Source organism: Stylophora pistillata, chromosome 9 (assembly GCF_964205215.1).
Source record: "Stylophora pistillata chromosome 9, jaStyPist1.2, whole genome shotgun sequence".
In the NCBI taxonomy this organism is placed as follows: Eukaryota; Metazoa; Cnidaria; class Anthozoa; order Scleractinia; family Pocilloporidae; genus Stylophora; species Stylophora pistillata.
This window is the reverse complement of record NC_142527.1, coordinates 4,963,072-4,986,047: the sequence shown is the minus strand read 5'-3', so window position 1 is coordinate 4,986,047 and position 22,976 is coordinate 4,963,072. Positions and strand designations below refer to the sequence as shown.

The 22,976-nt window shown below is 39.6% G+C and overlaps 2 protein-coding genes across 2 annotated transcripts in view; one reads left to right on the top strand and one right to left on the bottom strand.

Moving 5' to 3' along the window:
• The window catches only part of LOC111338453 (uncharacterized), a 20,208-nt gene extending 3,449 nt beyond the window's left edge, over nucleotides 1-16,759 (top strand). Inside the window, exons 6-24 of the mRNA XM_022944957.2 lie at nucleotides 287-495; nucleotides 965-1,249; nucleotides 1,825-2,434; nucleotides 2,941-5,368; nucleotides 5,605-5,777; nucleotides 6,699-6,996; nucleotides 7,100-7,286; nucleotides 7,974-8,080; nucleotides 8,434-8,459; nucleotides 8,784-8,911; nucleotides 9,384-9,491; nucleotides 10,164-10,207; nucleotides 10,309-10,363; nucleotides 11,329-11,388; nucleotides 11,498-11,587; nucleotides 11,823-11,939; nucleotides 12,286-12,323; nucleotides 12,730-12,778; nucleotides 15,325-16,759. Coding sequence (XP_022800692.2) covers nucleotides 287-495; nucleotides 965-1,249; nucleotides 1,825-2,434; nucleotides 2,941-5,368; nucleotides 5,605-5,777; nucleotides 6,699-6,996; nucleotides 7,100-7,286; nucleotides 7,974-8,080; nucleotides 8,434-8,459; nucleotides 8,784-8,911; nucleotides 9,384-9,491; nucleotides 10,164-10,207; nucleotides 10,309-10,363; nucleotides 11,329-11,388; nucleotides 11,498-11,587; nucleotides 11,823-11,939; nucleotides 12,286-12,323; nucleotides 12,730-12,778; nucleotides 15,325-15,474 — 5,162 coding nt within the window. The 3' untranslated portion in view covers nucleotides 15,475-16,759. The remainder of the gene's footprint in view (nucleotides 1-286; nucleotides 496-964; nucleotides 1,250-1,824; nucleotides 2,435-2,940; nucleotides 5,369-5,604; nucleotides 5,778-6,698; nucleotides 6,997-7,099; nucleotides 7,287-7,973; nucleotides 8,081-8,433; nucleotides 8,460-8,783; nucleotides 8,912-9,383; nucleotides 9,492-10,163; nucleotides 10,208-10,308; nucleotides 10,364-11,328; nucleotides 11,389-11,497; nucleotides 11,588-11,822; nucleotides 11,940-12,285; nucleotides 12,324-12,729; nucleotides 12,779-15,324) is intronic.
• LOC111338466 (small ribosomal subunit protein eS1) lies at nucleotides 16,747-22,976 on the bottom strand. Its single transcript, XM_022944977.2, has 6 exons — nucleotides 22,823-22,976; nucleotides 22,419-22,522; nucleotides 22,000-22,187; nucleotides 19,515-19,723; nucleotides 18,701-18,810; nucleotides 16,747-16,908 (listed from the first exon to the last, which is right to left on the bottom strand). Exons 1-6 carry the CDS (start codon nucleotides 22,879-22,881, stop codon nucleotides 16,796-16,798), a joined length of 783 nt encoding a protein of 260 aa, XP_022800712.1. The 5' UTR covers nucleotides 22,882-22,976; the 3' UTR covers nucleotides 16,747-16,795.

Here is a 22,976-nt window from a genome sequence, read left to right as displayed (position 1 = left end):
GACACAAGACAACATGGAATCTATTTGTCAGTCATAAGTGTTCCTAACCTCTTTAACGCAACCACCTTTCATGTCAATTATTGCCACACATGCCAATTCTTTTAGAATTGAACACCTAACAACCCTGATTTGATGATAATTTTTTCATCATTAAGAAATTTTGGCCATTTACAATATTTAATTTTCTTTGGAAAGGCTTGAATATATTCTTCTTCACTAAATGTTTGCTTTTTATGCAGTTTGAGTTAAATTTGTTACTGGATTTCTTATGTTTGCTTCCTCACAGTTGAAGTTGTCGCAGTATTGAGCTGTCACTCAAGTTGTCAAGGTCAAGTTTTCTCATGCACTCCATTTGCCATTGGAAAAGAGAGTGGATTTGAGGAATTTTGTTCTCTCCATGACTTTGTGATGGCTAGTCAGACAGTGCTGAAAGATGTTCTGATGGCTACCCATATCTCATCTTGTTTCACATTAAAATTAGATTGCTCTCACGTGGTAAGTTTCTTGTTGATAATTAAAGGAGGGAAACACTGGATAAAGATCATTCATCTCCTCATGGTGACTAGTTGATGCAGAAATTTCCTTTATGTGACATGGAGAAAAAAATCTTTGTTCTTTTAACAGAGCTTTCAACCTCCCCCCCCCCCCCCCTCCCCAACAGTATGGACACATTCAACCCTGGTTTACTAAATTTGTTCAATGTTTTCTATGTTAAAATGTGTCCCAGAAAAATCTTTCCAACACAGTACGCATGGGGTTTGTTTGAGATTAGTTGCTTTATTCCTTATGAGTCCCAGCCTTTATGCTTGGAGACTAGAAATTTAAATCACCAGAGTTTATCTTAAAGGATAGCTTGGATGCATTGCTCCTTAACTTACCAAAACATCCTCAAGTTTTCCAGATTACTAGTATTTATTGTTTACGAATCTCGATAGGTTTGCAAAATCGTTTTTTCCCTGTTTAGGATTGGCCCGTAGATGCTGATTGGCTGAAGACAAGACTTCGCTCCATTCTTTGCGGTAGTACAAAAGAAGTTTACGAGACTGGTTCCCAAGTTGCTGATCTTCATTTGATGCTCTCGACAATGGTTTGCAATAAGACGACCGGCACATGTGGTACAAGACTGAAGGATACCGTGAACAGAGCATGCGCTGAGGGATTTCCAGATCTAGCAAGGGAGATGGGATTAGGGTTCTTAGGCCGAGATAATGTCGAGGAAAGGCTTTCAACAGAAGGCAAAGAAGATCAGGTACATGTACCATTGTTGTCATATTCTTTTTTTAGTTGGTTTTGCATGTCTCCGCTTCGTGATTAGTCCAGAAAAACTCGCGCCATTTTCTCTACCAATTGGATGCAAAACTAATAACAATCGCACCCTGGCTTCTCGCGTTTTCCTGCTGTTTGGGAAGATTGTTTGTCATGGAGAAATGCAGGCAAGAGCTTTTACCTTGTGAGATTGGGTGTGGCGATGAATTCAGCTGTATCTTTGATTCAGTATTGTTGTTAGGAACCCTAATATTTATCCATGTTACACGGATCAGATTCTGAGGGAATCTTGGTAGGCAGCGGCGTGTGTCACCAGAAGACTTTTAACGCAACAACGAAATGAGAAAATTCTGATTAGGGAAATAACGTTCCCACTTTTTGTATCTCGCTGAAAAACCGGCTACATTTTGCCGGGGCCGTGGAAATGTTGGGTTTAAAATCTTTCTGAATGCCATTTTTCATGTGATCGCTTGTTAATGTTGGCCTTTGTTGTCCTACTTTTTAACTATATTCGTTTTGCAAGAATAACTTCGTCATATATTTTTAACCCATTTCTAGGTCACTCCTCCTGGTTTGGTCATGTCATCTATGAGGGTCATTTTTCTTGTCCAGGACGACTTTCCTTCTGCATTAAACCAAGAGGCTTACAATTCTAAGCAGTTTGGATCGTATATTGCCTTGGCTGACGCTATTGTTGCAAATCTTCGAATGCGTAAAGCTTCGGACGTTAAATTCGAGGATATGGTTTTCCACATGAAAGTCGGTGAAATCTGCCTCATCCAAGAGTCACTGAAGAACTATCTAGATCATTTGCCCAATGATAACCTCAAAGTTATCTTCGTAGCAATAGGACCAATGTTTTCCAGGCCGAACTTAGAGCTTATTAAGCTTATCAAGGAGTGGAACGATCTCAGAACAGGTGATATTTGTTATGGAATTCACTTTCAACATGTTACAGCTATGCAGGCCTTTGTAATGAAAAATAAGCTCAAAGAGATCCAGGAAAATAGCGAAACGACGTCTGGTAACGGACATCTTGCGGTGACTGGGCTTATAGAAGATGACAACAGAGCAGACTGTTCTGCCTCATTCCCAGTACTTCTCTACATGATTCATCTTGCCATTGGGGAGAATGGAAACCGATTAGCTGGGAAAGGAATTCCCTCAGGTGAGAAAGGAGTAACCATTTTAATTCAGGGTCGTGAAATCAGAACTAAAGTAACCACCCCCCCCCCCCCATCATTAATTATGAAAGCACCCCGAGTAAAGATACGAGAAAGAAAAAGAAAGAATATAACGAAGCCTTAAAGTTTTTTTAAAATATTTTTTGTGACCAACCGACGTAAAAAGTAACAGTAGCCTGCGGAAACAAGTACTCTAAAGGGACGAGAATCTCTTCCGACGGCATCAACTTCCATTTTACGGGTTGCTTTCTTTCCAGTTTTAATCTATGTAAGGTTATGTACGAAAGTAAGGCGAAGATGAAATTAATTGGCGTTATTAAGACTGGTATTTCCTTTTTTGTTGTATGAAAGAAGCTGGTGCTTATGAAACTAGTAACAGATGCTTTTGCATCAGAAAAACACTTCATGAACTCGATTTTGACTTCGGCCCTTGTCACAGAATTCGGACTTCTGCCATGTGTTAATAATGTATGTCTTTGTCCTTTTCTAGCTGTTTACAGTAAAAAGCCAGTTGGACATGGTTTATCATCGTGGACGTTGGAAGAAGTGTACATGGAGACTTGCTACGTTTTGTCAGGCTTGGGTAGAAAGTGTGGACTCCATTTGTTATCAGCGGCGCCAAAGCCTGTAGAGTCCAAATCTACGATTGAAACATTTGGGAAAGCTACCCACATGACTTCCAGTGGAGGAAACAAGTTGGAATCTGTTCACGAGAAAGGAGTTTCCACTTGTCTTTCCAATAGTGACGTCCAACCCCCAGCGCGCAATCCAGAGGAAGATTCTTCCTCTCACGTAACGTTACCTTCAATTGTATGCACATCTACAACAAACGAAAACGCATGTCAATCGTTTCACGACAATTTAGGGAATAATGTGCCAAGCACTCTGCCCACTACAGTAAGAAAGGAGCAAGGCCGTAAAATGTGGCAGTGCGAGACACCCACAACTTCCAGTGCAGAGAGAACTGAAGATAAAGCTGTACATGCATGTAGCTCTGGTTCTAACATTGTGACATGCGCTAAGGCGTTAGCTGAGGAAGTGTTCAACAACAGCGATAAGTCTTCGCTTGAAAACATTACCATTACTGAAGGAAATGAGCTTGACGATGTCATGAGTCAAAGCATTCCATCGTCAGCCTCAAACTATTTGTTAGCAACTTATCCACTGGGAAAAAATTCAGTATCATCAAAGGAAAAAGATGGCAACTTTAAGACAGATCATGACAAGCAAAGGCTTGTTGAGGAACCATGTGGCGCGACGTGTTTGGAGAATTCACCTTCAATTTTCAGTTTATCTGCGACCGTACACAAGGAGGATGCGGGGTTCAAGGAGGAGGAAGCGGGGTTCAAGAAGGAAGAAGCGGGGTTCAAGGAGGAGGAAGCGGGGTTCAAGGAGGAGGAAGCGGGGTTCAAGGAGGAGGAAGAATACAGTCAGGAGAGAAGCAGGTGTGTGAAGGAGGCAGATGGAGCACCTTTTCAGCAGGAGCCATTCGTGGACGGTGGCTCAGATGGGATGAGCACAGTCTCGGTACAGAGGAACGAAAGTGAAATGAAGCCGATTGGTGATGAATCTCGGCTTTTTGAAGAAGCAGACAATGGTTTGTGTCACAAGGAAAAAGGATCCATGGTTCGTAAGGATCCATGTACAGCTGTTAGCCCTAACCCGTGCGTGACCCAAGAGTGGGAGGGTAAGAGTTTAACAGAGGAAAAAGGAGAAATGGAACTGACAAACTATGAAGATGTCTTGCGTAAGGATTCGGAAGGTGTGATATGCTGCAACAAACTGAGTCCAGCCATTGTGCCGGTTAGGGCAGACGCAAACCTAGGGGAGGGGTCCCAGGATGCAGAAGTTACAATGTACCGAGCTGAGGATGGGCCTCGTCCTGAGCATTTATCGTCGATTAGTAGCTTTGATGCTACGAACATGAGCACGTCAATGGTAGAAGGAACCTCAGGGGAAACTATAGTGGATGAAAATGCACCCACGATTCCTCCCTCGTCTCCTGGAAAATGTGGGGCAGATAAACATGCAGTTCTGGAAAAGAGGAAGAAGAAGAAGGATAAAAAGAAGAAAAACAAGAAAAAGGATAGGATTAGGTCAGCGGTAACCGTAAGTGACACAAGTTCCTGCACTCTGCCGAATGGAGTGCAAATGAAGATGTCATTCCAATCATGGCTTCAGAATTTTACGGATTATTGTAAAGGAAACCATGAGGTGGAGTGCAAAGAAGTCGAAACTGATGATGCCACTAATGTTGGTGAAAAAGCAGATAGAAAAGGCAGTTGTGGGGGGAAGAGGCCTCTATTGACTGATTTCGTTTGCGACGTACCTCAAAATCTAACTAAGAGAACAAAAAGCGAATCTGATTCTGATTGTAAAGGAAGGAGGAACGATGAAAGATTTATTAGCTGTAAATGGGATAAAAGCGACGATCTGCCGTTAATGGCAAACGTCGACGAAGTTCTCGTGTATCACTACATTCTTGACTTGTCTGTCGAATTCAATGAAAAAAGTATGAAAGGAAACATAGTGCTATTTCTTGAACCTCGCAACGAGGAGGTCACGAAAAAGCAATTTCAAATGACGTTGGACAGTACCTTGGTGAGCATTGAATCTGTGAGCGAAGTTGTTCTTCCAGATGATTTCCAGGTAACATTTTGCGGACAGAAACAAAGCGGCCTTTTGACACCCGAAATGTCTTTTTCAGAGGTACAACTCGGCTTCTTAGGGAACATTGTTGGCGACAAATCCCATACGCCTTTGCCGTTTAAGGGCCTGTCGTATTCAGTGTATGGTTGGTTTGTACAGATTTCGAAACCTGAAGCAACTGGCAAGGCGTGGCCAAGATGTGTGTGGATTAAATACCACACCAGTCCAGAAGGATCGTCATTGACTTGGGCTACTGATCAAGATGGCAAGTAAGTAAGGCGTGAACCTGGACCTGATTCAGAATTTGTAACCTCTCCTTATGAGATCAATTCATTATCTAGAGAACAATTGATCAGAGAAGACAACGTGGTCAGTTAGATGGTGGAATCCTGTCTTGATATAACGCCATATACTCCTTGTTATCTTGTGAAAAAATGTAAAACAGCCAGGAATTTTTCAAGGAGATTGAATGAATTGAACTTGTGTTATTTTCCCTCTGCACTAGGCCCTCTGTATTCTCGCCCGGTGCTTACATCAACAATCGTTCTCTGATGCCATGTCAGGAGCCTCCTGTTGCCATGTCAACATGGCAGGCATCCATCCACGTTCCGGAGGGCTGCGTTGTCTTAATGAGTGGGAATCAGTTTGTTGGGAAAACCACTGGGAATGGTGATCAAGGTAACACTTCAATTCTTTTCTTTTCTGGGCCCCCTTTCTTGAGCGTCCCGGTAACTCGTCGGGCCTGTAAAGCTGTTCTGGTTTCATTCGAGATGAAGGTTTAAAAAGTTTTGAAAATTGTTCAGTAAAACTTTCAGCTAAAGAAACAAAATGGACTGGTCAGGAAGCCACAATATGCTTCTCTATTCTTTAAATCAAATTCTGATTCTAAAATATAGCTTCGGGCCCGTTAATTCACCGGGACATTCGAGAAATGGGGCTCCTGGTCAGTCATATCGTTGGCCGTCATTATAATCCACGTCACGAAAGGTAGGTTTAAAAGCAACTACGTTACATTTAAGAAACAATCATACCGTCACAGAGAATCGCCTTTAGATAGATTAATTCCGGTATAAAAATATTTGACAGAAGTGATGAGTACCATAAAATTAAGGATAAATCAAAAGGGAAGGGGAATGAATATGGATCGAGGAGATTGAATCAGACTGCAGGCGAATAACTTCAAAACTTAAGTTTGATAGACGGAAAGGTAGCTACATGGTGCGAATATGCAATGCACGATCACTAAAAACAGAAATATTGAATGGGCTAACCCATTGAATGGGAGACGTTTGTCAGAAGTGATCCGGAATGTCGTTGGTTTTCCTTTACTGCCTCGGTGACTCGCCAAAAATGTTGGTGCCGTTTGACTAATCAGTTTGAGTTTTAATGAGATTGTTAGGTGGTTTCTTTCGTGCGACGTTTTGTTCAAGTTTCGCTGTTGACTTTTGCTATAGTTGGGAATTTTAAATTCAGAAGTTAACGGAGATATTCGTAAAAATAAGTCTCATCTACTCCAAACAGCATACCTCAAGTGTGTAACTAAATTCCGTATCGTGAAATTTCTAGAAAAAAAAAAACTTTTTTAAAATCATTTTTCAGTGACGTACCACTATGAGATGGATTGTCCTCTTCCCTGCTCAACTCTGGCATTGGCTGTGGGGTGGTGGCAGTGCCGGCTATCAAGAACCGCCGACACTAAAAATGGTGATAACCCCAACGTGCCGGTAACGTGTCGTTTGTTTGCTCCGCCTAGTTTGATTGACAGGGCGGCAGAGGAGTTGCTAGGATACGCTCCTAAATTTCTAGAAGCTTCCTGCGAGTTGTTGGGTCCTTTTCCATTCAGAAGGTTGGACATGTTGGTTTTGCCAAAGTGTTTCGCTTGCATGGGACTCAAAAGGTTGGTGTATATTCCATTCTTACCGACTAGTTTGAATCCAGGTTCCAAACAATTGAAATTCAAAGTTGAGTTTTGAGATATTCATCTTTTTTCGGTCTTATAGTCCCAATCTGGTGTTTCTGTCCCAGTCTCTTCTTTCTGGTGAGGCGAGCATGCGTGTACGCCTTGCACATGAGATCTCGCATGCCTGGTTCGGGCTCCTGGTTGGCACCAAGGATTGGAGAGAGGAATGGCTTTCAGAGGGGTTCGCCACGTTCGTCGAAGAGAAGATTCAATCAAAGGCTGAGAGGGTGCGTGCACAATTCGTGTTTCTTACATACACTGAAAAAATAACGCACCAACACTGATAGCCGAAGTGGAGGTGAGTAGTGACGGAAATTTGCCGACATACGAAGCGGTGAATTTTCACCACTTTCATCGACACTTGGAGACTTACAATCAGAGGAGGTTGGATACTTACAATTATTTACCTACTTACTTACTGAACCCTTCAACTCCCAGAAGTGGTTAACATGTAACCTATGTGTACCACGAAGGAGAGTGAACTGGGGAGAGACCGAGTGGTTAGGGCACTGGTGGGGTCCTGGGTCCAAAACCTTCACCATGCTACTCACTGTATTTGTTCTTGATTGCCCCAAGTTCTCCTTCTTGGCTGCGCTTTGTAAAATGGCCGGTGGGTCTGCTTTTTTGAACCACCTCTCTCTTTCTGGTTTGATACCTTTTTTTTATATTGGTATTTTTACAGCGACCGTAAAGTGCCCTAAATGGGCATTGAGACTGTCAGCCTGCGTTCTTTGTGCACCATCTACGGTTTGTGTGCGCTAAGAGGCGAACTGCGAAGGTGCGAGTATCTTCAGTCTCAAGCCACTCGTGCTTTTGCCACCCATCGCTTCAGCGTACACAAAACTGTCAACTAAGCAGGTTTTAAGACACAGTATTTGTGTGACCTGTATTCTGCTCAATTTTTTCCCCCGTAGTGGTCCAGGGATAAAGACAGGTTTTTTCGAGAAATGAGGCAAATTCTTCGGCACAGATGTTTGTTGTCTGAAATCAAAGAATGTGATGACAGTCTCAAGTGTTTGAGGTAAGAAAATCTTACAGCTGAAAATCTCTGGAGTGGCAAGTAACAGTGACTTAGAAATGAAGATTCAGCTATGACTTTACCTCCGAAAACCTCACCATGAATGGCGGCACAAGCCAAACGAGGTAGTACATTTTGGGGGTGGGGGATGGAGGCGACTTAGAGGGAGTAGGCTCCTGCAGCTGTAAGAGTTAAGTACACGTCTTGCTTTGAATATTGTAACACTAAGAAACAAAGAAATCGTTGATACAGAATTCAGGACAGATCTATAATTTTGGATGTAATACAGAATTCAAGACAAGCCTATAATTTTGGATGTAAAGCTAACAAAACGGGATGTTTTCTTTTCGTTACAGGCCTAAAGTCGTGAAACCGAAATCTGGTAAGAGCCTGTCCTTTTAGTTCAAGTAACAAAAACTCTTAACAACAAACAAATCTGTTATAGTTCAGAAAGAATGCCATTACAAAGAGGTTACAAGAAAATTATGTATGATATATAGCATATGTTTGGATAAATACATAGTTTGATTGGACTGGAGCCTCGAGGTAAAAGGAACCGTGAGGCTTCCGAACAAGCCATTGCCCATTTAAAGACAGGTTTTTTTCTTTTGAAAGAGCAGCAAGAGAGAGAAACCAGATTGGTACGCAGGGAAGCTAGTGCAACCTTCACAACAGTCCCACTGACGTTTGCTTTTATGATTCACAGCTATTTCGGTGGCTGAAGCTGTTGAGAGGAGTTCTTGTCAGCCGGATTCTTCATCTATCAAACCGCACACTGTGGTCCAGTTCGGTCAAATCTGCTCCAAAAAATGGACACAAGTTCATTACCTCAAGGTGTGCCCTGTTTGCTTCATATTCATTTGAACAGAAAGTGGCGGAAGCCGTGACGCGGCGGTGTAATGGTCAGCGTGCTGGACTACGGGTCGAGAGGTCTGGGTTCGAGACCTGGCCGAGTAATATGTTTCGGGCAAAAATAGGTGGACACTAGCCGAATGTCAGGGAAGCCTTGATCAAATTTTGAGTAGGAGGGTGGGGAGGGAGAGGGGGCTTTGAGGTGATAATATTCCTTATCGTGATCCTAGTCGCTTTATGTTTACAGAAGTCGAGATAAACTCCGGCTGAATGGTCCATTTGATAAAAGTGCAGACCTTACCTTTTTTGAGTGTGCGGCCGGCCAAATTTGATCCCCGTGCGCATGCCCAATGTTTGACAACTGTGTTCAATGAGAACCTATTCGTAACCCATACTACATACAACCGCTGTACAACAGCGCATGGTAGTATAACCATGTCTTGTTTCCTTTCAGGGCTACTTTTTGCTTCATCGCATGGCGAATATGGTTGGACTTGAAGAATTTGATCAGTTTTTGTTCGAGTATGTGCAGCATTTCAAAGAACAACTTGTTACTTCAGAGGCAAGTTCCGTGTCTACTTTTATGGCTCAACCATTTCAACCCTAAGAGTGATCCCTGAATAAAACAGTAGAGTCACGAGAATAAAAGAAATGATCATCACCTAAAGAAACTCTTGATTATTAAAAAAAATTCTCCTTGTCAGCACCTTGGGAAATGTATAGAGAACAGTATAGAGAATATGCATACTGATGTTAGGGTGTAAAGGGTTAAAGATTCGATGTAGTGGTTTGTGCTGCGATCATTTAGTTTCTCATCATATTGAAAAAACCGTCTGAAGTAATTTTATGATCGACTTTATTATGTAATTAAATGTTATGTCCAAGTATAAGGACGAGTTTGTGTATGAGTTATTTCTGTGACTGTCTATTTAGAGTGAAAGTAATTGTTATTGGAAGTACAACTCGAAATCTAAATGGATATTGAAACGGCTTCAGACACAAAAAGATAGGTAAAGAAATAGCTGCAAAGCAAAGTAAGTAGTTTTTTACTGACGGCAAAATTTGAAGACATAATTTCTTTATCTAGGTATATTCCTTTATAAAATGGAAATTCGAAACGGCTTTAGTGAAATGCATATTCTAAAATGCTTCCACATGGCCTGTTCTGCCTGTGGGCTATCAAGATGTCGTAAAATCTGTATTTTTTATTATTTCTTTTTTGATAACCATATAGGACTTCTTCGGCCTCTTTATGGAAAGGTTTCCCAATGTGCCAAGGTAAGACTCAAGAGCTTCTATCGTAACCGATGGATACAACGTCTACCTTCGTTTTCATTTTCCTTATACTCTATTAATTGTTGGCTTCTTTCATGTCAAAGAGAAATGAAGGACAAGCTCACGCATGAATGGCTGGAAAGCCCTGGATTACCTAGGGTAAGTTTGTTATGTAGCTAGGAACAAAATAATATACTTATTAAACTTGCGTAACTAAAAACTGAATTAAAAAAAGTCGTTGAAGTGTCATCGTGTTTTGAACGACCTGGATGTGTTTAACGGACAACGGATAATCTTTATTTGTACTCACATTCATACTTGCTCTAAGCAAAAGAGTTACAAATTTGAAAGAAATTATTAGAAAAAAATTGGAGTACTAGAAGCCTGGATTAACCATAAGAACTAGCGGAGCCAGGCAGCTGGTTAACATCAGCATTAAATAAAATTAAAATACAGGTCAGCAAGAAGATTGAAGCACAAATGCACACACACACGCACAAGAAAAAAGAAAAAGCAAACGGAATTTATAAGATATGAAGGAAGTTTAAAATAGTTAGAGTTATTTTTGAATACTAAACATTAATATAAGAAGAGCACAAAATAAAGAAGTACTTAAAAAAGGTTACAGAAATTAACAGGAGACTAGATTACTGTAAATTGGAAAACAATACACTGCTAATAAGTACATAAGTTGCTAATAAGTCTATAAGTAGCTAATAGTCTTTGACTAGATTGCATTTTACTGACTCCTTGAAGTTTAAGATTGATAAGGTTTTCAAATTTTCACTTCTATACAGTTAATCAAATGATTTTGATATCAAACTCGAATAAATGTGTAGATTTTCAAAGCTCTGGAGACCCCAGCTTATTAGTGGTGTTAGTGTCTGTAAATATTTTTCAAATGCTTACTTATTCCAGATTCCTCGAGAAATACTTTGATTGCCTTTCAATGATTATACATTTTATTTCAACGTTTTGAACTGTTCGGGACTAATTAAAGTCCTCTCAGTCAGAGAGCATGATGAATTTTTTGCATGCTTATTATTTACGTATGATGTGCGATCCTCGCAGTAGATAGCGCTATTAGTGCTACTAAAATGAAATTCTTATTTGTTTGCTCCCAGTCTTTTCCGAAGAGGTTTGACAGCCCGGACAATGAACTTGTTTCTCAGGTGGAAAACGAGGTGTGTGCCCGGTTAACTTAGCTGAAGAAAACTACTTCATTGGCGTTTATTGATTTATTGAATGCCGATATCTAAGTGCTGATTTTGGGAAATTGTCGGATATTTTTAGTTTCAGGTCTGGAAGAAACAAGATACGATTAACAAACGGAACAAGACGCTCAAAGTTCGAAAGAGAAAGAAACCTCCCAGCTCCAATTTGGTGAGTTCTAAGATTTTTAATGCAAATACAACAGCAGCCCATTGTTCTTACTCGTACCGTTCCGAAAAGCGTCTTAACCTATTGTCGGTACATTTCGGAACGATCCAAACCGACCCGAAGAATTCCGACGTCAAATGACGATTTAGTTCTCCCTTCGGTGCCTCAGGAATCTCAAATAAGCCTTACCGGACGGTTAATGTAGCGGTTTCTTTTCTTTCTTTTTTCCCTTTTATAGGAGGTCGCTGAACAAGTTGTTTTGTTGCTGGAAAAACTTTTGGAGCGAGAGGCGATATCCCATAACACACTGCGTCAGTTGGACAAATGCTACAACTTATCAAACGGAAATGCCGAGGTTCGTCAAATATTTTGTCGCTATGCTCATTTCGTCGTTCCCTTGAAGACAGTTTACCAGTAAATCCTCCAGTTTTAACCACTCTAATTGTCTTTTTATGTTCTTTTAATTTTTAGTCTCTCTGCCCTTCACCTTTTATAACTAAATTTGTAATTTGAATTAAATCATGGAAGTTTCTTTTCCGTGGCAACAGTGCTCGTTCCGATTATCGTAAAAGTAACTTTAAGCAATCTGCGACTACGACGACAATAAGAACGTAGCGAAACAAAGGTTTGTTGAGCACGAGGATAGCTCAGCCCTTGGATTTTTAGTGCTAAGGCAATGATCGTGTGTTTCATTTCTGCAGATTCGACATCGCTGGTGTGAACTCGTGGTAAAACATAAGTAAGTATACCAAGTGTTCACCGTTGATATAATGTCGTCTCCGAAAGGATAGTTAGAGTGCCTTTCGACTGAGTATCGTCAAAACGAAACCAAAAAAATCAAAATGGCGAGTGGAGCCAAAGAGAGTCGTGCTTCATAGACAGTGGGAATTGTGGAGGAGCGTAAGCGACCACGTCGAATTTGCTGTACTCTTACATCTGATTGGCTGAGAGGGTTGCGCGAATTTTTTTAGATCATTCACTAGTGACAAATTCGCAGTTGTTTTCGTTTTGCATCTGATTAGTTGAGTCTGGCGCGAGTTTTCCAGACCAATGATAGAGTGAGAGGAAGCAAACCAACATACTTCCGGATTTTTTCGATAATCGCTCTTACTAAAAATAGTTATTTCCTTACTTTCTCGTTATAGTTACACTTCTGGGTTACCAGATGTACAAAAATTTTTGGTAGAGGATCAGGTACGTAGAAAAAAACCCGAAAGACATTTTCTCTCTTGAATTTCTGGTAGTATCCTTAAATTAATATTTAGTCGGGCGTTTCAGATCACTTCGTAGAGATCAAAAGGTACATCTGGCCAACGTGTTTACATCCTTGTCACTCAGTTCAGATCACGTGGTGATTCCTATGAGGTTACAATATGGTGATTACCCGTACACAAATAGATCAATGAATAATGGGAGTAAGTTTGTAAAGAAACTGTGGTGCTGCGTCGGTGGGGGTACCAAGGTAATTTGGTAATATCAACTAAGTTGAAATTGTAAATTGGCCACCGTAAAGTGTTTAAGAGCTGATGTTTCGAGCGCTAGCCCTTCTTCAGAGCGAGTGGAGGAATTGTGGGTTGTGTGGGTTTTATAAAACCTTTACTGTGGCCAATTTACAATTTCAACTTTCGTATGATGCACGATCCTTCGCAGTAGATAGCGCTATTTACGCAATAGCGCTATTGCATAAATAGCGCTATCTACTGCGAAGGATCCTGCATCATACGTATTTAATACCGCAGTTCAAAATATATGAACTTCATATATCCATTGTATCTAATTTCAACTTAGTTGATATTACCAAATTACAAACAGATCAACCTCGATTCCAGTGTCTGTTGGGGTCTGTTTTAGGTCCCATACTCTACTTACTGCACACTTCACCACTCGGGGATATTGTTGGAAGGTATAACATGGGTTATCACTTTTATGCCGATGATACCCAGTTGTGCTTGTCCTTCGATTCCCGGGGTCGTGATACGGAGGCTTTGGCAGTTTCTCAGGTTGAAGCCTGTGCTCGTGAGATAGTCAACTGGATGTGCTGTAATAAGCTTAAGCTGAACGGCGACAAATGGGAGCTACTTGTTATTAGTTCTCAGTATCGGCCTCGTCCCGTGTTATCTTCTCTTAAAATTGGTTGTTCCGTAGTACATTCATCAACATCAGCTCGTAATTTGGGTGTAGTTTTCGACAATGGTCTAACGTTTGAGAAGCATATTGGTGCTATATGTAAATCGGCTTTTTATCATCTAAGGAAGATCGCCAAAATTAGGAGCTATCTGTCAGAGGAGTCTACAATAGCTCTTATAACTCGCAGGTTAGACAATGGGAATGCCCTTTTATACGGGCTACCAAAATACCAGACTCAGAGGCCACAGTCTGTACAGAACTGTGCCGCTCGTCTTGTTAAGCGTTGTCCCAAATTTGGTCATACTTCACCATTACTTTGGGAGCTCCATTGGTTACCAGTAGAGCATCGCATTGCTTTTAAGATCTTGTTGTTGGTCTTTAAATCTCTGAATAATTTAGCCCCTTCTTATCTTAGTGATTTGCTAACACCGTATATCCCCAGTCGTAGTCTCAGGTCATCCAAACAGTCTCTTCTGGTTGTCCCAAGGTCTATTCAAAAGTCTTATGGTGACAGAGCTTTCGCGGTGGCTGCCCCACGGTTGTGGAATGCTCTACCCATTCATATGAGACAGCCTGGTTTTTGAGATAGAATAAATATGTGAAGCTCATATATTTTGAACTGCGGTATTAGATACGTATGATGCACGATCCTCGCAGTAGATAGCGCTATTTAGGCAATAGCGAAAATCAGACCTGAAAAAAATCAGGCCTGTACGTAGCCTGGTTTTTCTTTGGCTGCTTTTAAGAAATGTCTGAAGACTTGCCTTTTTGAAAAAGCTTTCTTTTCAAATATTTTGTGATTTTATGTGATTGTTTGTCTTAATTATTTTGTCTTTAATCAATTGTAGTCATTATCTTTTTAACTCAGTATTGTAAAGCGCCATAGAGCAGTCGGATATAGCGCTAAATAAGTCCATTATTTATTATTATTTATTATACGCCCTGGGAACAAAGTTGCGAACAACATTTGTAACCTCTTGATCTGAATAGACCATTTCACAGTTGTGTACTTAGTTGCCAAGCCTTTGATTCGAAGTTAGGCTGGGGGTGACATTGTTGTGATAGAGACCAGTATCTAGTTAGCATGATACAAAGAAATTTGCATTTGAAAAGCAGCAACAGCTGTATCATAACAAGGTCACCTTTAGCCTCACTCCTGTTCAAAGGCTTGGCCACCAAGCCCACAACTGTAAAGAGGACTCTTAGGTGGCAACAAAGATTTTTTAAAACACATTACTGAAATTGTCTCCAATCACTTGCCCCGGGGTCCTCTACATAGGTCTTGGTTACGGCAAACTGCTCGAATTCCACCTGTAATCATTATTTTTCAAGTCAATTGGATTGCTATGAAATAATCCTTAGCCAGGGTAGATAAGCTGAAGGTGTTAGAATAAAATGGTAAGGATCAGGAATGGTGAAGGATGGCGAAGATTGGCAATGATTGAAAAAGTATTTTAAAACAAATTGGTTAAACTTTTCAAGCTGGACAAGACCTGAATTGTTTAAATAACCCGGAATTCTGTTCATGCGTAAGTCAAGTCCCCGCCAAGCTAGGTGAAGGGGACTTTTTAAACGTTATCAATTGCTTTATCATGTTTTGTCTCCATTTGCAGGGAATGGGTATCTACCTTTTTGGTGAATTGATCATTTCTCAGCAACCCAGACAACGCGCTTTAGTGGATGACGTTCTGGCAGAAATCGGTCCTGAGATGGATAGGTGCACTTATCAAACTGTAAAGGACATGTTGGAGGGAAATGACTAACGGCTCGGGAAACCACTTGTGAGCTTTGCGTGACAGTTCAATTGGGATTCAAGTGAGAGCATCACGTAACACCCCAAATCATCGTATTTAATGTTTTGTGACGGCACGAATCAAGGTCTCAATGGAAATTTGTCAGGGAAATAAGTGTCACGTCACTTGTCTGGTCATGGCTTCCTGGGAAGATTACTCAACATGACGTTAAGCTCATCCGTATAAAATTCAGCGAATAATTTTGTTTCTACAGTTTTTGGCAAATATTATCTAAAGTGATCTTTTATAGCTAGAAATAAGTGTGTAAATAACGAGAATAACTTATTCTTCCACAAATAATTCTACTCGGATTAATGAAAAAAAACAATGATTATCTCTTGTAAGTCACTGGCCTGTCAAGTTTGGGCAATAGATCACATTTTCCTAGGCTCTGTAATGTGATAAAGCCACTTGGAATGTTGAGTGAACACGAGGAAAGCTTAGAAATTACAAGCTGAAGGCGTGTGATTTATATGCTTTGGAGTGTTCTTCCAACATCCCGTGTGGCTGTTTCACGTTGTAGAGCCCAGAAGAAATGCGTTCTATTTCTTTAATGACACAACTAGTTACAAGCGAGCTATATGACCAGGTGAAGCATCGCTTGGAAATTGAAGAGACCAATCAGACTGTGTACTATGTTCATTGGTAGAACTTATTGTAGTGTTCCATACGCATGCGCTTTTGGGATATTTTAGAACTTTCCGAACTGTTTCTCCTTAGATAATAACATATCAACTTTTTACTATTCTAGTTCTTGTAATTTCCCTTGGCAGGATCTCTGAAAATGTTTCAACAACATTAATATTATCAAAGATGCTGCAGCTTCTGCTCCATTTCTACAAAGCCAGGGCTCAACACTAACGGTAGCCCACTAGCCACAGACTAGTAGAAATTCAGTTTTGGCTGGTGGTTTTCAATTTCCACTAGCCAGTTTGGCTAGTAAACAGACTGAAATTGTCATAACATCTAAAAACATCTAAGATGTCGGTAGCCATTTGGCTAGTAAGTTGAAAAGTTAGTGTCAAGCCCTGATAGCCCATAAGAAAAATATGACTTCACCCAAACTTAGTTTACCATAATAATCCTTCGACTTTGATGGAATTAGAGTGGCAGAAATATCAAAAACGAAACAAATGTAAGATCAGAAATTTCATTTGACCTACCCTATGTCGTTCCTGTAATTGGGGCCTAAACACTGTTACTAAAACATTCTTTGATACATGCAATAAACACAATCACAACTTTTCTTTCAGAAGTTTAATTTGCTATGTTCAATTTTCACTGCATATTTTTACACAGAGTCCTGCACAGGTGGCTCGAAGCTGTCACGCTCAATCTTGGTGCCACTCTCATCTGTGGTGGTGTGGCTTGCTCCCTCGCCATGCATCTCCATTAGCTTTCCAACTGAAAAAAAAGTACAGGATATGTTTATTAATCTTAAACCATTACAACCAAACTATACAAGTTGTCTTTTGTTTCGACTTGTTGCAAGATAATGTTGTACTGAAAGTTGAAAGAGGAGTGACCTGTATTACCCCATGTGTGCAACTTGTTGTTGCAAGTTGAAAAAATGTGTTCCAAAAACTTGATCTGGCAATTACTATTAACATGTTGCCACAATTTTTAGAGCCAAAATGTTGCGGGAAAGTTCCATGAGCAAGATGCCTGCGTTACTTGGCTTTAGATAAATCATGGTATCAACTCTCCCTAATGATATCAATTTTCTTATTTTTCAATCCAGCTACTAAAACTGGGGCAACCCAGACTATGAAAACAAACCAAAAAGCCTTTATTAAGAAAACAATTCCCAATGCTTCCAAATTAAGTCCATCAAATATTAGCTGCAGTAATCTTAACTTGTGTGATGAACAATGGTTATTGGACTGTGCTGTGTATTTAATGACAAGTTCAAACCCTTGGTACATACATACATACATACCTACATACATTTATTGAAGCTCCCTTTACAGGGCTTTTCAGCCACAATATATTAAAATTACAAGATAAGACAAAGGAATGAAATGTAACAACTAATGAAATTAACAACAAGGGAAATAAAGATAATTCAATTTTCCGGTAAAAGCATATTTACAAGTCTCTTCTTAAAAGTACCAGAGTTCACCACTTCTTTTAAGGTCTTTGGGGAGTCTATTCCAGCAGGTAGCCCCTCTATAGGCAAAAGATCGTTGCCAAGTTTTTAATCTGCATCTCAGCAGATTTAGATCTTTTTTAAATCGCGTATTTCTGTCATGAAGTTCTGATCTACGCATGAATTTCTTAATAAGATAGCCAGGAGCTCTACCATTCATGCACTTATGGACCATAATGGAATCGTACAAAAATAATTTATCAGAAACGGAAAGCCATTTAAGTGACTTTAAGCCTTCGGAAATGTGATCATATTTTCTAAGACTACGAACTATCCTGCCAGCAAAGTTCTGAACCAACTGTAACTTTTTTACATTAGTTTTGGAAGCATTACCCCAAACGGTCGAACAGTAAAAAAGTTTACTGAAAACAAAAGCACTAATCACAGTAAGTAGAGTCTTTCTATCAAGTAGGTGCTTTATCCTATTACCTTATTGGTAATAAGTGCTTTTGCACTCTAGAGGTACAGATTGAATGGCTGTATTTAATAACCATGGCTTAAGACCATGCAAGATTTGAGGTGTTAAATGTTACAAAGTCCCTTCTTAGTCTTATGTCTTGGTGACCCTGATTTCAGTAAATGCAGTGTAAAAACCAATACACATCATATTGTTTTGATGCCCATTTGTAAGAGCAGGGTTCTTGCACTTTTCCAGAAACCCAATTAAAGGACTTTCAAGGACTTTTTAGGTCATTTTCATGGACCTTGGCTCTCAAAGTCAAGAGCCTTTTGTACTAAATAGGAGCTAACAGAAATAAAAAAACATTGCTCTTTATCACATATCACACATCATAATTGGATGCAGGACTTGAAGGAAAAACTTGTTTTCAAGATTTGTGCTAGAAACTTATACTTTCAACATCAAAAAGAAAACTTTGACTTTGATTCATCTTCACTTATTTTCAAAGACTTTTCACAAATTTTCAAGGACGTGAGACTAAATTCAAGGGTTTTCAAGTCCTTGAAAACAAAAACTTAAATTCAAGGACTTTCAAGGATTATCAAGGAGTGCAGGAACCCTGTAAAAGCAATGGAAAGCAAACTTACTATCAAATTTAGGTTTCTTGAGAACCTTGACCTTTCTGATGAACACATCATGAAGAGGGTAGATGGACTGACATGCCTTCTCTATGTCTCTGCCAAATGCATCTGGAATTCTAAGGAATGAAACCAAAATAGGCTATGACGTTCTCTTGAAGTATATGACCAACAGCTTTCTCTCAAGTAAATAGGGCAGTTTTGCAAGGGTTCTGGTGCAAGATTCTTTATAATTAATTGTATTGTTACTATTGTTCATTGAGGAATTACATGAACCACCAACAATAACACCAATGCCTCTAAAGAAAATCTGAATACCTTCAGAATTCCTACAGAGACAATCACATGGAAATGGGGGGGGAAATGAGCTAGTAATGCAAACTTTCACCTTTCACAAACAATTTCAAATCCAGGTATTGAAAACAGAAATCTAGAGCAAACAAAACAATTAATCTTCCTAAGCTAAATAAACATATTCTTTCTTTTTTCATCCCCACCACATAGCAGTGACCATTTTACATTCCTGGTTGTAAGTTGTAGAACAAGTTTTTTTTCCGCTCAGATTCATAAGCCAACTGCAAAGCCCAAGCACAAACAACATGCACCATAAATCTGAGCAGAAAAAGCATGGTTCTGTAACTTATAGTACAGACTGGGAAAATGACGTTAGTAAGACATTCAATCCCATACTCTTTACACTGCTCTTTCACCATGTACAATTTTTACATTTGATTGTGTACATGTAGTCTGATTTTTCAGGTGAGGGTAATCCTGAGATGGACTGTTGTCAGTGGTGTAGTTTCTACAGTGTTACATTACTTACAATTTGTTAACTGCATCCTTGAGGTCACCAGTGCTCACATCACGTGTAATGATGTCCACCATCTTCTTGCGAATGGCTTTCACTTGTGAATGCTTGGCATAAGCTGTCTTCTTGATTTGGTTGGCTCGCTTTTTTGTAAAACCAATGCAGAACAACCTCAATAGGTAACCATCAGTGGTTTTCACATCAACAGCCGCCTCAATCAGGGTCTAAATTGAAGACAGAAAAACATATGCACAGATTAAGAATACAGGTTGAACAATATAATGCACAAATCCTTTCTCTCAGCCACTTTTTCCAATTCTCCTTCTGTATAGAAATTTTTTGCAGCATGGGACATTAATAACAGGGCTCAAAATTAATGGTAACCCGTTAACCAATGGTTAGTAATTTTCAACATTTGGTTACTAAAAATGTGTCCAACTAACCCGACATGGTTAGTAAAATTTTCTAATATATTTAAACATTGGTAGACCTCAGGACAAAGAGCATATGGACCCAATTCTTAGAGGAATACTTAATATACTCAAGTTGTTTAATCAATTTAAACTCTTTTTAGAGAATGTGCTGTAGATGTACTGTTCTTGACTAATCAGAGTAAACGGGAGGAAATAAAATAGGTGCATAATTGTCAACGTTTTTAAGGTCACCATGCAATGTCAGCTACTCTTTAATTTGTCCTAGTCGTTATTATCAAAATGTTCAATATTTGAGATGTCCTAACTTGTGAGCTTGGATACCAAACTTAATAATTTGGTTAGCAAAAAAGATGTCTACTAACCCAATGGGTTAGTGATCCAAAAATTAACTTCAAGCCCTGATTAACCCTTTAACTCCCAGAGGTGATTAACATGCAACTTCTCCCTATAATACAGTGTGTGATTAAGAAGCAACTTCTCCCTATAATATCCATACATAATCCAGCAAACAGGTAATGAGAATACTCAAACTTATCAGGTAGAAGTTGTTATCCTGATCTAACAACAAATTCTCACCACTAATTGACAAGGAAATGCATGGCAGCTTAAGAGGAGAATGAACATTCAGATCTTAGGAGTTGGGATTTAAAAGAAAAGATTATTAGCTAGTGGAAGCTCGTGGCAAAAGGCAATTGATTAATGGTGCAACAAATTCAAATTATTGTTGAATTCCTGGGGACTGGGCTGATTGACCCATATCAACCCATTGACGCTTACATGTAACACGTGCCAACGAAAAGTCAAAATTTTGGAGAAACCAAGAAGGCAATCACAATGCGCAGTAAATTTTTAAAAATCATCTTTTCCAAAAAACAAGCTCCAGTGAAAGAGGACTAATTAAAGAACTTATTTCCGGCGAAAAAAGCGATGGGTGCATATTACATTTTAACTCAAAAATCAAGATGAAAGATAAAAATTGCTAAATATTTTTGAATGGGTGAAAATGGGCATGTGGATCATATTTCAAAAGGAAATATGCAAATTTGTGTGAAGAAATCTCAAGTTCCATGGAATCTATTAACAGGAAGCAAGACTAAAATGGCCAAGAAATATTTTGGGATGTCAGATTTATTCAAAACAGTTTTTGATTTGCTGTTATAAGCGAAAAACGTACAAATTTCTTACCTGTACAAAGCCCATGCAGTAAAATTCATCATGCTTAGATCGTTGTTTACTTGCCTTCATGGCCAGAAATTGCGCAGCAATATGTTGAAAATTCTGAAAAAACTTTGATTTGAGGCAAAGTCTTCTATTAAACTATACTTTTTGAACACATTGTTACTCAAACATAATATTTACCGGGCCATCGAATCGTTAAATTGTCGCCAGGCCCTGCTTGAAGTCCGAAAGTTCGGTTTTCACTTTACGTCTATAATTCACATCGCCTTAGAGAATCGTAGTGTCGTTGACTTGAGAGCTCATTCTGTCACTTTTAAGACCTGAATATCCATTCTTTTCCCAGCAGAGTATTCTATACCATTGTTACTTTACATTCTGAATTCCACAAGGTCTAACTCAATCGCAAATGAACGAAAAATCCGACTTGAAAATTTTGAGGGTCGGCCGCGTGGACGCCATATTTTCAAATTTGATCATTTAGTGAAGACGCATAGAATAATGCCCCTCTAGTACCACCTAAAGTCGACAAAATATATGTGCAAACAACGCATTCTGATTGGCTTATTGATCTCCAAACTATAGAGGAAGTTTGGGGACAAAACTCCACTTAGTAGGGGAGGTAGGGGGAAAGCGTTCTCGCGCAAGGCGATCGCGAGCTTCGAGCGGTTACGGGCGGTTCAGGTGTCAATGTGTTAGAAAAAAAAAAAAAAAAGGATAGAATCAGAGAAGCAAGCCCAGATAGTGGAAAAATCTGGATAACTGAAGTCCAGATGATTGAGGTTTGACTGTACTGCCTAAAAGATGACCTGTCTGATGACAAAATTATTAAGAGGCTTTTTCCTCATCGTTTTGCACACTCAACAGAAATTCACCAATGTTGCACTAACCTGCCATTTCTTAACCAATGACCTGAGCTTGTCTGTGGTCATGTCCATGCCATGAAAGTTTGTGAGGCAGTTCTTACCCTGGACATCCTCAACAATAAGCTTAAACTTCCTGAAAGCAACCTCGTCATTTTGGAGGTCAGCCAATGATGCTTCAAACACACGTCCCTTGAGACCATCAGAAGCAATTTCTGAGCGAAAAGAAAGAAACTAAGTTTTGCAAATGGTGGATGAAACATAATCATTAAATTAATTTCACAAACAAACTCCAAAGATCAGTTTACGAATCTTGGGAATAAAAGAGATTAGACTCCAGGCTAACATTTCGAAATTTACAGAGGCTAATCAGAATACCAAAATTGTTCCAATTAAATTAAATTTTTACCTATCTCAAGCATAGCGCTTCAAATAATGAGACTTACTAGTTCCAGTAGTCCTGGTCACCATGGTTTTGCCGATCTGTCGGATAGTGAACATTGACGGAGCTTTGACATCGTACCAATCTTTTTTGGTGAAGGGGTCAACGCTAGCAAAAACAAAAAAATAAGCTCTTAACTGTCGCATAATTAAAGCAGAGCAACACCTGGGAGCCACCTTCAGATCTAGCGTTTATCAGAAAGTTCAATTTCCATGACACTCCACTAGCTTTAAAACGTCAAACACCTCACTAAAAATCTCCACTCGCTGACTGAAATAAAAACACGAAGTGTACATCCACTCGAATCCTTCACCAATTCTCGCCATCCACGAAATCTACTTTCATAGAATGAATCTTACACAAAGGAAACACAGCTCTAAAAGAAAATTTTTTAATTTTTCCACTCACATCTTCTTTTTAAGTCCCTTTTTTCCTTTAGTCAGTCTCTTATTTTTTCCCACCGCCATGATGGATCGTGGATGGAGCCGAAGAGGCTATTTCCAGCCTCGCTCTGGCGCAAAACACTTTGGATGCACGCTGTCCACATTAACTGTTTTTCAAG

Excerpts from the sequence above, each read along its gene's own strand:
- LOC111338466 (XM_022944977.2), bottom strand. The coding sequence starts at position 22,881 with ATGGCGGTGGGAAAAAATAAGAGACTGACTAAAGGAAAAAAGGGACTT. Across the intron at positions 18,811-19,514 it reads AAGGATGCAGTTAACAAATT|AATTCCAGATGCATTTGGCA; the intron begins GTAAGTAATGTA and ends TTCATTCCTTAG. Across the intron at positions 16,909-18,700 it reads CAAGAAACCTAAATTTGATA|TTGGAAAGCTAATGGAGATG; the intron begins GTAAGTTTGCTT and ends CTTTTTTTTCAG.